This window comes from Echinops telfairi, unplaced genomic scaffold, assembly GCF_000313985.2.
Source record: "Echinops telfairi isolate 266 unplaced genomic scaffold, ASM31398v2 ScPeMD7_7400;HRSCAF=8409, whole genome shotgun sequence".
NCBI classification, from domain to species: Eukaryota; Metazoa; Chordata; class Mammalia; order Afrosoricida; family Tenrecidae; genus Echinops; species Echinops telfairi.
Window position 1 is genome coordinate 36,184,785 of NW_022111300.1, and position 14,119 is coordinate 36,198,903.

The window sequence follows — 14,119 nt, forward strand, 5'->3', positions numbered from 1 at the left end:
ATGGGACTGACAGTTCCACGGGGACATGGGAGAGGGCGAGATGGGAAAGGAAGTGATGTTAACAAACCCAGGGACAAGGGAACAACAAGTAATCCTAATTGGTGGTGAGGTGGGTGTGGGAGGCCTGGTAGGGCCTGATCAAGGGTAATGCAACAAAGAGGAATTGCTGGAACCCTGATGGGGACTGAGCATGATAGTGGGATAGGAGGAAAGTCAAGGGAAATAGAGGAAAGAGCTGGGAGGCAAAGGGCATTTATAGAGGTCTAAATAAAGACATGTACATGTGCAAATATATTTATATATGAGGATGAGGAAATAGATCTATGTGCCTATATTTATAGGGTTAGTATTAAGGTAGCAGAAGGACATTGGGACTCTACTCAAGTACTCCCTCAACGCAAGAATACTTTCTTTCATTAAATTGGCATTCTATGATGCTCACCTTCCCGACACAACCACTGAAGACAAAGCGGGTGAATAAGCAAATGTGGCGAAGAAAGCTGATGGAGCCCAGCTATCAAAAGATATAGCGTCTGGGGTCTTAAAAGCTTGAAGGTAAACAAGCAGCCATCTAGCTCAGAAGCAACAAAGCCCACATGGAAGAAGCACACCAGCTTGTGCAAAGGGATCAGGTATAAGGCATCATCAGAACAAAAATCTTACTGTAGTGAATGATGGGGGCAGTGCAGAGTGGAGACTCATAGCCCATTTATAGGCCACTGGAGATCCACAGGGTGCCCAGGACTATAATCTTCATGGGAGCAGACCACCTCATCTTTCTCCCTCTAGTGGGTTCCACCAAGGCTCCTGAACTCACTTCTGGAGTCTCATAAACTTGGTGTAAACCTGGCTCACACCAGCTCCGCGCTATGTGGTCACAGACAACTCCCTAAGCCTCCGTTTTCTCAGGTGTGGGGAGAAGAACCGCATCTTCCCCATCAAGCGGACGCGCACCGAAGGCTCCGAGGCCAGCCCCTGGCACACAGCGAGCACTCAATAAAGGACTGCTAAATCAACAATGCCATGCACGAGCACAGCCTCTTAGCTTAGCTTACGTGCACTTTATAATGCAAGAGAGATGCCTGAAAGAAAAAATCAGAGTGGTAATTGCAATCTAATGATGCTGGAGAGACGTGGGGGTGGGGCAGCACTTAGAATCACTTCTAACAGTACCCAGTACAACAAAGTAAGTTTACAAAACATTGTTATGCATCAATTAAAAACAACAAGGAAGCCACAAAACACCTCCTGGCATGGGCGGGCCTGGAGAACGCTGGAAGCGTCAATCACAGAGGAGCACACACTCTACTACTCTACTGATAAAGACCAAAGGGAACAGACTTTGGGAGTTCCCGAGGGAGGGAGGGCAAAGAGCACACAAGTGGGGGCCAAGGAAGGACTAGATTAGAAGAATGACAGGTATTAACTGGGGTGGAAAAGAGGACAGAGGTCCCTAGTGGAGAGAAGAGAAATGGGAGAGGGGTGTGCAGTGGAATGCAGGGTGGGAGAGGTTGATGAGTGGTTTGGGTGTTGAATGCAGAGTGGATGGCCTGAAATGCAAATCACACCCCACCTAATTCACACAAAAAAATTCATCAAAAAGAAAGCATTCTGTGAGTATAGAATGTCCACATTAAACAAGAGTTCGTTCAATTGCAGCAGACTGTACTCAATCCCCAAATACCTAGGTGAAACAAGCTCCCCTGGGAAAGCCCAGGCAACAGCCTTTACAGCCTGTGCCATCCGTCTCTGGTCAGTTTTCTGCCACATTGGAGAAGAGACCCCTTTGCCACCCTGGAAGCTTGCTCTTCCTGTGACACGCACACTTATTCCTGTCTCAGGATGCGTGTAGCGGCAGGTCCCTCCACCTGCTGCGCTGTTTCCCCAGGCTCGGCGAGCCTCTCCAGGACCTAGTTCATGTCTCGGCTTTCCCAGAGGTCTCCTAGCTCCCGCCATCTGCCGTTTGCATTTGCTCCCAATCGATCTCTCTCCATGACCTCTCTCTGCTGTACTCTGCTCTATTTAAAACTTGACATCTCCAGAAATGACTGAATATATTTAAGTTTATGTGCCTACAGCCCATCTCTCCTCCTAGAACATAAGCTGCATGAGGGCAGAGGCTAGCAAGTGGGAGGCAACTATTTTGGCAATTAAAAAAAAATTCATACTTATTGTCAAAAAAATTAAGTTTAAAAAGTGTTCACAGTAATCCACGAGCTCATCTTTATGATACAAAGACCCCAAGCACTCATGTCCACACCCAGGTAGAAGCCCTTGTGGCTCAGTGTTAAGTCTCGACTATTAATTAAAAATGGGGAGGTTCATACACACCAGCCACTGCTGAGAAAGACGTGGCACTATGCTTCTGCAGTGATTACAGCCTCGGAAAGCCCACGGTGAAATCCTACTCTGTCCTAAAGGATGGCTCCGCGTCTAAACTAACTTCAAGGTAGACAGACATGTGCATTATTAAAAAACATGAAGACTAGAGATGAGAACATCAACCATGGCCCTCTCTTTGTGATGAGAATGACTATCTTTTGGATCTTTACTTATAACTTTCCTTCACACAAGGATTACTTGTATAATTTTTCTTTTAAGGATCATTTTACCAGGAAATCAACTAAGGACTAACTTCACTTGCATAATGAGGGGCCTGCACAAAGACTTAGCTTCAAGAAAGTTAATCATAATCGTACATGAAATCAGGAAAAATAAAAATAACCGAAACAGCATGCTCCAGGACCAGTTAAAATTACAGTGTTGGAAAACAGGGGCATCCGAGTTAAAGAAACAGCGGGTGGGAACAGAAATCCGATTCCAACATTTTTACACAAGAGATGGCTGAAACGATAATAAACCAAAATATTAATAAAGGTTACTCCTCACTGTTGTTGTTGACTCTTAGTTTATCTTCCTTGTGCTCTTCTGAACTTAAAAGTTACTAAAAATGAGTATACTTTATTTGGACACTCAGAAAACTGGGTTTTTAATGTGCCAAAGGGTGCCTTCTTGCCTTATGTGAGCACCATCTAGTGCTCAGCATAAATCAATGCAAGTTTTATAATGCAGTAAAAGCTTCTACCAAAAAAAAACCAAAGCAAGCTCACTGCCATCGAGCCGATTCCCACCCATGGCAACCATAGGACAGGGTAGAACTGCCCTTGTGGGTTTCTAAGAGCGTAACTCTTGTGGGAGCAGAAGCCTTGTCTTTCTTTCTTCCATGAAGCTTGCTGGTGGATTTGAACTGCTTGTGGTTAATAGCCCAAATAACCACTACGATATCAGGACTCTACCAAACCAAAACCAAACTCACTGCCATCGAGTCAATGCTGACCTATGATGACCCCCTGTGGGTTTCCAGGACTGTACTGTTGACCGGGGTAGAAAGTCCAATCTTCTCCCACGGAGCAGCTGGTGGTTTTGAATTGCCTCCCATGTGGATTGCAGCCCAACGCATAGCCACTAGACCACCACGGCTCTGAGAGTCACCTTTAATCCAGAGGAATTAATTACAAATGATAATTAGTTCAAAACACAAAATAAATACATGTCACTTTTTCCAAGCAACCTGTGACCTGCCCCACTCCATTCCAGCTCAGAGTGAGGTGCTGCTCCTGCGGCCCTCTCCCGCCGCTGCCCGGTCTCCGGCCGCAGCCTCCACCATCCCGCTACACTGGGCTCACTGGCTGTCTTTACAGACCAATTCTCAGCCCTCGAGGGAGAGAGACCACATTTTACATAGCCTAGTTAACAAGCAAAGCTCCCCATGTGTAGAAATCGTTGAACTGGTGCTGGTTTTGTTGCATATATTCTAAGAAAAGAAATAACTTTTTAAAAAATTTCCATTTTGTAATCTCTAATGAAATAGGTGATTTGGATGAAAATTTTCAATGGATGCTAAGGCACACTTAAACCTCTGATTAATCTTAAGCATGATCATTTCCACAGTAAAAGAGTTTAAAATGAAATAATGTTTTTTACCTGGCACAGTGGCAAAGGTCAAAAAGCCTACCGAGGTATAGGGACATAGGCCCTCCCACACCCCTTGCTGGCAGGAGTGCAGGCCAGAGGGACAACTTGCCATGGCACACTGTCTGACAGTGTCCACAAGAGGCCAAAGGCACAAACACTCTGACCCAAGAACTCTACTGTGAGGAATCTGTCCCATATAACTTCTGGAAAAGATGGCACCTCACGCAGCTGCACTACATGGCTCTCTTCAACAGAGGCCTGAGGATCAGACACAGAGGGCACATCTGAAGACCTGAGCAGTGGAAAGTCAGAGAGCTAATGACCTGTCGACGGGGAGCACGTGAGGGCGGAACCCACGAGAAGAGGTCAGGAGGCAGGTCTGTTTCCACCGCAGCACGTTTCGCTCTAACAAACCACTTGGTGGTGGGTGGGTGGGGGGACCCTTAAGTACTCATCAGCAGAAAGCTGACTCAGTATACAGCATGGATACCCCACAGCCTTGAAAATGAGAAAGACAGTGGCCGGGGTGCTTATGTAAGCCGGATATGTTTTATTGGGCTGTGAAAAAGAAGGACCAATCATATAAACAAAAAATCGTATCATTGTGAATGAGGGGGAGTGCGGAGTGGGGACCCAAAGCCCATTTGTAAGCAATTGGACAACCTTTACAGAAGGGTCGTGGGGAGGAGATGAGCCAGTCAGGGTGCAGTGTAGCAACGATGAAACATACACCTTTCCTCTACTTCTTAAATGCTTCCTCCTGCCCCACCCCACCCCCACTATCATGATTCTAATTCTACCTTACAAATCCAGCTAGACCAGAAGATATACACTGGTCGAGATAGGACCTGGAAACACCGGGAATTCAGAACAGATGATCCCCTCAGGACCAGTGGTGAGAGTGGTGATACCAGGAGGGTGGAGGGAAGGTGAAGTTGAAATGGGGAATCGATTACAAGGATCTGGGGATGGACAACAGAGAAGTGAGTGAAGGGAGAGGTCGGACAGTGTTTAAGACATGACAAAATAATAATAATTTATACATTATCAAGGGTTCATGAGGGGCAGAGGTCAGGGAGGTAGGGGAAAAAAGAGGAGCTGATACCAAGGGCTCAAGTAGAAAGCAAATGTTTTGAGAATGATGATGGCAACAAATGTACAAATGTGCTTGACACGATGGATGGATGGAAGGATGGATGGATTGTGATTAAGAGTTGTATGAGCCCCCAATAAAATGATTTAAAAAAGAAAGAAATCAGATACACACACACACACAAAAGAAAAAGAAGGGCCCGGTTGTGTAGTTTGCTACCAGTCGGGCTGAGATGGTGTTGTAGAAGACATGAAATGTATGCTTTAACAACCTGGTACTATCACTGGGAGTCTTCAAAAGAAACCACTGCCAGTGAGCATCTTGGGCAAAGGGAGGTGGCTGAGCAGGTGAAAGGGACAAGAAAGAATTTTCCTGCTTTTTGCATCTTTGTGGTTTTTCCATTAGAGCATACAAGGAACGGATGGGCAGTTGGTGGGAACATTCGAAATGCCCTACAGATCCGTCAACCACACAAGTCCACGTGGCCCTTTTTCCCAGTGGTCGGTCCATCTCTTACCTGCTGGTGGGTGCGGGGAAAGAAAATGAGAAGAGCTGGTTCCAGAACGGGTCATTCTCTGAGACAGACTCGGTGCCTGAGAGCTTGGCCAAGTACTCGTTCTTAGGCAGATCGCCGATTCTGCTGCTGTTGGAGCCCATGTCTGTCTACTGCGGCAGGCGACTCGTCCTTAAGCCTTCATTTCTTTAAGCCCACCTAGAGAGAAGGAAGAGAAATTTCAGACTGGGTCAGCATCAGCGTACTTTCCCTGAAATACTCCTAAAACACTATACACCTGCTCGAGTAGAACACACCTCTCTGTCGGTAACCACCGTTCAACAAGTACAAGGGGAAAGGGGAAAAGAGGGCTCCAGATGGCCCCTGGCAACACCATCGCAATCATCAGAGGTTGTGCTTGGACACTAAGAGCGTAAGTCTCAGGATGTCTCCAAGCAAATTCATAAGAAAGATAAATCATTAACCAACAGTAGGAAGATGAAGCTCTTTTACAACTAAAACAACAGTGCTAAAGAAACACACAGGGTGGCAAGGAGAAGCGAATGGGCTTGGAGCAATTACCAAGTGTGAGCAATCCAGCACTGGATTAGCAGACGGAGACTGAGCATTGGAGCCCACTGAGGGGACGAGGAGGACAGGGCTGGACGAGTGCCCTTGGAGCAGTTCAAAGGTGACACCTTGCCACACAACCTCCCTCTTGAGCCAGAGTACAAGTGCTGCCCTTTGTCCATTCTCTGCTTTGCTGTCAACGTGTTCCGGTTTGGCTGCCATTGCGGTTGGGCCATTTTGTTGTTGTTGTGTGTCTTACTGGATGTGAAACCCGGATACATAAAGCTATAGAGACAGCAACTGGATTAATAGTTCCAAAGGGACATGACGGGGAGGCTGGCAGGAAACGTGTACAACACAGGAGAAACATCCTGGAATTGACTGTGGTGATGGCTGAACAACTCTTTTTTTTTATTTTTTTAAATAAACCATTTTATTGGGGGTTCTTTATTTTTTAAAAATACTTTTATTGGGGGCTCTTACAGCTCTTCTACCAATGGTTGAACAACTCGGATGCATGGGGCTGAACTACTCAACTGGATATGTGAATCGCATGTCAGTGAATCTGTCCGTCTGTTTCACTGGGCCAAAGACAAGAACATCGAAGGTCCCCTTCCCCAAGGGTCAGCAAACACGGGAAGACACGCTCGCCTGCACTAGCCACCAGGAGATGCAAATCAAGTGAAGGGACCGCTCTGAGGCAGCAACGGAGGCTCAAGCACCACGTGTGGCTCTCCCTGCACACGCATAGGGCTCCACAGTGAAACCGAACATTTGTAAAGGCTATTAGTCAGATAACGGTGACTTCATTTGTTTATAAAAACACATTTACGGCTCTCAAGACAATTTTAAATTGTTCTAAGGGACAGGATTGGCTCTTCGTCTCAAAAGTCTGCTGACCCCTACCTTACCAATAGTGACAGCCAAGTTCAAAAAAACACAAAACAGCAAAGGCTGGGAGTGTGTGGACAGATTGGGACCCTCACTCACTGCTGGTGACTCTGTACATATGGACAACCACGTGGAAAGGATATGGTGCTAGCTTAAACAACGGGAACAGAAATGCCCGATGAGCCAGCAATCCCTCGGCTGAGTAGCTATCCTAAAGAAATCAGAGCCATGACACAGACAGACACATGCACTCCCATGTTCACCAGACACTGTTCACAAGAGCAAGAAGATGGGAACGGCCCAAATACCCATCCCCAGAAGAATGGATAAAGCAGGTAGGGTACATATACACAATGGAATACTGTGCATCGCTTAAAATAAACCCGAAAAACGATAAAACCATGAAGCAGCTCATGACACAGATGGACCTGGAGAACATGATGCTGAGAGGAGTTGGTCAAGCACAAAGTGAAACACTACACGAGACCACTACTAGCACGGCAGGAACAGAGAAAACGCACGCCCCAGGGAGCAGACTGGGGCGGTTACCCGAGAAGGCGCTAGGGAGGCAGAGTGAAGCAAGAGCTGGCAGGCGATGACTGGTGAACTGGAAGATGGAGACCTACCTGGAGAGAGAAAAGAGAAATTGGGGGAAGGGGGCAGGGCACAGCACAGCGGGGGGCAGGGGGTAATCAGAGGGGGGCTGACTGCTTTGAACTGTTGTATACAGAGGTGATGGTCTGAAATGTATCTCCCCCACCTAATTCACAATTTTTAAAAATCTGAAAAGAAATAAGGAAATAAATAGCAAGTTCTCACTGTCCTCAAGACAAGGCCAACTCCGCAGGGAAGGGTAGAACTGCCCCGTTGAGTTTCTGAGACTGTTACCTTTTTATGGGAGTAGAAAGCCCCATCTTTCTCCCTCAGAGCAGCTGGTGGTTTTGAACTGCTAACCACGGAGATCGCAGTTCAGTCTGTAACCACTTCATCACCAGAACTCAAGTAGCCAGTAGCAACAGCTAAAAGCAGGGAGGACTCAGTGGGGAGAGAACTGAGTGTTTTTATTTGTCCATCACTTGATTTGGCTTTTTAAAAACCAGGTCCATTGACTAGTCTGATAAAAAAAATTCTCTCTCCTTTAAACCACTTCATTCCTTCTCTTATTTGTATTTACATTTCTTAGCACAGGTGGACACCACGATGTCACCATCCTGGCTAAGACAATAACTGTACTAAAAAGAATGTGTAACAGCTAGGAACCTTAAGAAATGGGCGAATGGAAATCTGTCAAGACTGCTTTTTGATTTAATGTAATTTTCTGAACCCAAAATCTGGACTGGCTGAAAAAAGATGTGTGATGAAAAATCTCCCTCTCACCCTTCTCCCAACCACCTAGTTCAAAATGCGAGAAAATACCACCCACAAATATCATTCCACAAACGCTTTATTTGTACACACGCACACACTTTCCCCTTTTCCCACAAACTAACATACCAGGCATGCCTCTCCTTTGCCATGTCTACCTATCAAAATGCATGTATGAAATCGCTTTGTAGCTGTATTCTTTTGACAGTGTATAGAACATTCCATTTTTTAACTTAACAAATCCCACTACTGAGAGACACTTCAGTAGTTCAGTCTTCTGCTACTACAAATAACCTCCAACAAATACATAATAAAGTTCACAGATGTCTGAGTCAGATAAACCCACAGAAACAGCAGGGCTGGGTCAAGACTTAACTGCCTTCTGAACTCTCAGACAGCTGTGTGTCGTCCCTGCCACTCCTCCCACTGCCATCGAGTCGACGGCTCACAGGGACCCTAAAAGGGGGGCGAAACTGCCCCAGCGGGTTTTTGACACTGTCACTCTGTATGGGAGCAGAAAGCCTCTTCTTTCTCCAGAGGAATGGCTTGGTGGCCTTGAACTAGTGACTTTGCAGTTAGCAGGCCAATGTGTAACCACTACTCCACCAGGGGGTCCTGTTGAATGAGACACTGGGCAATAGGACAGTAACTTACTGGTCAACAATGCTGTAGAGAGCGACTGGGAGCATGCTCCAGTTTTGTGGTTAGGTTCTGCAAGGTGCATCGTAAAAGCATGTTAATGACGTTGCCGATTTGTAACGACACTTTGCTTTTAAATTAGATTGTTATTAAAATTTTTAACAAGTGAAAAAACAAACTCACTGCCAGCGTGTTGGTTCTGACTCATTGTGACCCTATAGGGCAGAGTAGACGTGCCCCAGCGTGTTTCTGAGACCGTCGCTTTTTAAAATCATTTTACTGGAGGCTCATGCAGCTCTTATCACAATCCATCCATCCACCATGTGTCAAGTACATTTGTACATAAGTTCCATTATCATTTTCAAAACATTTCCTTTCTACTTGAACCCTTGGTATCAGCTCATTTTTCACACTCCCCCACCCTCCCTCCCTCCCTCATGAACCCTTGATAATTTATAAATTCTTTTTTTCCATGTCTTACACTGACCTATAGCTACTCTCACTATTGGTCCTGAGAGGTTTATCTGTCCTGGATTCCCTGTGTTTCCAGCTCTTATCTGTACCAGTGTACATGCTCGGGTCTAGCCGGATTTGTAAGGTAGAATTGGGGTCATGATAGTGGGGGAAGGAAGCACTAAAGAACTAGAGGAAAGTTGTATGTTTCATTGGTGCTACACTGCACCCTGACTGACTCATCTCCTCGCCACGACCCTTCTGTAAGCGGATGTCCAGTTGCCTACAGATGGGCTTTGGGTCTACACTCAGTACTCCCCCTCATTCACAATGCTGTGATTTTCTGTTCTAGGTCTTTAAACTCTGATACCTGATCTCATCGACACCCCGTGATCACACAGGCTAGTGTGATTCTCCCATGTGGGCTCTGTTGCTTCTCAGCTAGATGGCCGCTTGTTTATCTTCAAGCCTTTAAGACCCCAGACACTGTATCTTTTGATAGCCGGGCACCACTAGCTTTCTTCACCACATTTGCTTATGCACGCATTTTGTCTTCAGCAATCATAGGGAAGATGAGCTTCACAGAATGCTGGGTTATTAGAACAAAGTGTTCTTGCATTGAGGGAGTACTTGAGTAGAGGCACAATGTCTATCTCCTATCTTAATATTTAACATATAAATATATGTACCTAGATCTATTTCCCTATCATTATATAAAAAATTATTTACATACATACGTGCCTATAGTTAGACCTCTATAAATGCCCTTTGCCTCCTAGTTCTTTCCTCTATTTCCTTTTACTTTCCTCTTGTCCCACTATCCTGTTCAACTTTCATTCGGGTTTCAGTAATTCCTCTCGGCTACATTGCCCTTGATCAAGCCCTACCAGGCATCCTACACCCTCCTTGCCATCGATTTTAGATTACTTGTTGTTCCCTTGTCCCTGGGTTTGTTGACACCCCCTTGCCTTTTCCCCACCTCACCCTAGAAAGCTCATCTTTCTCCTGAGGAGGGGCTAGTGGGTTCAAACTGCTGACCTTGCTGCTAGCAGCCCAACTCGCAACTATGTTACCAGGGATCCTTTAACAAGTGAAAGCCAGAAAAATTTACAAGGCAGGTATTTTTTTGACCTTTCCCTCAAAGAGTAATGACTGGATTTGAAGAAAACACAGTCTGACCATTTATGATTTGGACAGATACTGCCAGGCTGCCCATCTACCCACAATAAGCCTATCTGTCCTCCCACCAGCAATGCCACAGCCACCCTGGTGAATGGAACTTTTCATCGCTGCCAACTCACAGGTGGGAAAGGGGGTTTAAATACGGCATTACATGTGGAACTGCCTTAGTTAGCCATCTGGATCCGTGGTCTACTTTCCAGTGAGTCATAGGGTGTCAGAGAAAACCAGCCTCCAACAACCGAAGGGCCAGAAGGCGCAAATGTACGGCAATACTACATAAAGATTACAGTAATCTCTATGAGGATAGGAAAGATAGGAGAGGATGAAAGAAAGGAGTCAGACACATTTTATGGTAGCATGTTCACATCAGCTCCTCTTGATGGACCACGCAGAACTGGGAGAAGTGAGAGAGAGAGCCTTTACTCTCTTGGGTAAATTACCGGGAGCCTTCAGACAGGCATATTCAGTAGTGACATGGGTCACAGGTGGGTAGTGTCTATTAAATACCTGAGCTCACAGGTGAGCCTGCATTTGAGGCAGGCACAAGGGGGGCTGGGTGTCACGGGGGGGAAGAGGGCAAAAGGATCATGTCTGCTTCTATAGGGAGATATCATCAACCATGTGCTCACTTTAAGGCAGCATCGCTGATAGGGAAACAATCTGTGGGAATGCTACTTAAAGCAGGATAATGTACTTGGACTTTACCTCTAACTTACCAAAGGGGAGGCTTCCCTACCGTGCAACACCAGATTTCCAGATTCCCCCAGTGAGAAGGTGGGGAATAGAGTGCTCGTTTCCCACGGTAGGATGTAAGTTTGATTTTGAAATCCACCAGGGTGGCAATAAAGGTCCGTGTGTTCCGTCCACACCCCGCCCAGCCCCTGACCCTTGGGACCTTCCTACGACAATGACGTGGGGCTTGTTCACAAGCAAACCAAGAGGGCCGGCTGAACACAGACCTCTCCCCGCCTCCCTCCTCACCAAGGCCTAGAAACCACGCAAAGGACAGTTTAGGAACAGGAATGACACATCCATGTTCAGAAACTCACAGGAGACCCAAAGCTGTGAGGACTCTCCCGACATTGGGAAACTGCTGGAAGGCAGAGTGGCGTGGCAAGGGTCTGAGAGGCACCACCCACCAAAAAGAACCTGAGGAGGAGCCCTAGCCCAGAGGCTGAGAGAAAGGCCACCACGGCTGGTTGGGGAGCAGGAGGCCATTACCCTTGCCCAAGTGCCCCAACCTTCGCAGGCAGCAGAGCAGAAGCAACGTGAGAGGCAGCTGCAATCACCCAGGAAAGACGTCCACCCACGCCCAGGAGAAAAGGCACAGAGGCCCACGTGCCGGAGGTGCCACCACTTCGGGTCCTCTCCCCACCCTTACCAAAAGCAAAGAAAAGCCCGGAAGCGCCTCTCTCAATCTTTTGGGGAGCAGACAGCTTCGTCTTTTTCCCACTGGGCAGCCGGTGGGCCCGAACTGCTGACCGTGTGGTTAACAACAGCTCTGCCCACTATGCCACCGGGGCTCCTCACGGGGTCACCAGGAGTCAGAATCCACCCTCTTCCCCAGGGACTCGCGTTAAGGATTTGAAATGGAAGCAGAAAGGTAACACAGAGATGCTCCCAGCCAGGCTCGCTCTGTCCAGTCTGTCCAACTCCTAAAGCCTGGGGGGGCGGGCCGCAAAACGGAGCTCCATCAGTTTCCAAAGTGGTCACCTTCTGGAAGCTGACAGCCAAAACTGCCCTGAGGCACCGCTGGGTGGGTCTGAACCGTAACCCTTGGGCTAGTCATCGAGCAGGTGACCACGGGTCCCATGCAGGGTTGCCACCAATGCCCATTTGCTGTCCAGTCGGCTCCAACTCCCAGCGACCCAACAGGACCCAGTGGAGCAGCCCACAGGGCTTTCCCCAGGTTGCCATCTTTACAGAAGCAAACTGACTGTGTGGTTTAGCGAATGCCTGAACCACTGTATCCCCAGGTGCCCTTCCACAGAGGCAAACACCAGACTCACTGCCATCCAGTCGAGTCTGGCTCACGTGACTCTGAAGGTAAGGGCAGAGCTGTCCCTGGGGCTTCCAAGGCTGCCCTCTCTACAGAAGCCAGCTGCCACATCGGGTGCCTGACGAGAAGCTCGTGCATTTAAAGCAAACTTTCCGTTCACAGTCCCGTGCCTGAACCACTACAATACCAGGACTGCTCGGAGCTGGCCATCAATAACGTGCACCCGCCGCTCTGAGGGGAAAGATGGGCTTCCCCACCTGTGAACAATGAAGGCAGGACGGGGAGGGAGCACTAGAACCGACTGTGATGATGTATGAACAACTCTTCTTAAAAGCAGTTTAAACATGGAAGTTTCCTATATGTGAATATTATACCAAGAAAACTACTTTAAAAAACGAAATCACAAACTTGACCAATGGTTACCATGGGGGAAGGAGAAAGAGTTGTTGCTTCAGGAGCATTGAATTTATGTTAATGGTGGTGGAATCATTTGAAAAAAGGCTATCAATAATGGCTGTACAACACGAAGAGTGTCATCAATGCACTGAATTATACATGTAGAAGTTGCGGAAATGGAGAACGTTTCATTGTGTATATTTTTACCACATTAGAAAAAAAAGATAACTACATGAATAACAATGAGTACTAGGAAGAAGAACATGTTCTAAAATAGAATGTGGTGCTAATTGTACAACTCTTCTGGATGTGATGGATCAATTGAATTGTATGACATGTGGATGAAGTGCTAATAAAATGAAAAATAAGAAATGAAAAAGAAAGATGAGGTTTTCAACTCTCGTGAAGATTTACAGCCTTGGAAACCGGCAGGCGAAGTACCACCCTGTCCTATAGAGCAGTTGCTAGGAGTCAGAATGGGCTGAGCAGCACTGAGTATACCAGGACTTTAATTAAAGTCACGGTTTGTAATAGCAAAGCCAGAAGCAACCTCAAGACTGGCTGGGGAGGATGGAAACATGTGCAATGAAATGCTATGAAGTCACTGAAAGGAATGAGGTGGGTCTGGTGGGTGGGATATAGAAAGATAGCTGAACTGATAACAAAATCTTAGCACCCAGACCAGCACAGGTACCATTCCACTGCTTTAAAGAACTAGATAACGTTCTAGCTATGCCTCACAGTTTCTGCAAGGAACCACGAGCAATGGTCCAAGACTGGCAATCAGGGAAAAAAGACTTTTTTGCGCAATGTCCCCGAAAGCAGGGATTCTCAAAGGGAATGTGCACAAAAGCCACCTAAGGTGTGGAGTAAACAGACCGATTCTGGGGCCACCACGATTCAAAACGTCTGAGAACTCAAATTTTTAAATGGGTACCCTAACAAAGAGGAATTGCTGAAACCCTGGTGGGGGACTGAGCATGATAGTGGGACAGGAGGAAAGTCAAGGGAAATAGAGGAAAGATTTAGGAGGCTAAGGGCAATTATAGAGGTCTAGATAAAG

At 46.8% G+C, this 14,119-nt stretch overlaps 1 protein-coding gene across 2 annotated transcripts in view; it reads right to left on the bottom strand.

Annotated features, from left to right (window-relative positions):
• The window catches only part of DYM (dymeclin), a 315,716-nt gene that overhangs the window by 291,245 nt on the left and 10,352 nt on the right, over positions 1 to 14,119 (bottom strand). For both annotated transcript variants that reach the window (XM_045296193.1, XM_045296192.1), the window contains exon 2: positions 5,586 to 5,780. In XM_045296193.1, the coding sequence (XP_045152128.1) occupies positions 5,586 to 5,725 (140 nt within the window). In that variant the 5' untranslated portion in view covers positions 5,726 to 5,780. The remainder of the gene's footprint in view (positions 1 to 5,585; positions 5,781 to 14,119) is intronic.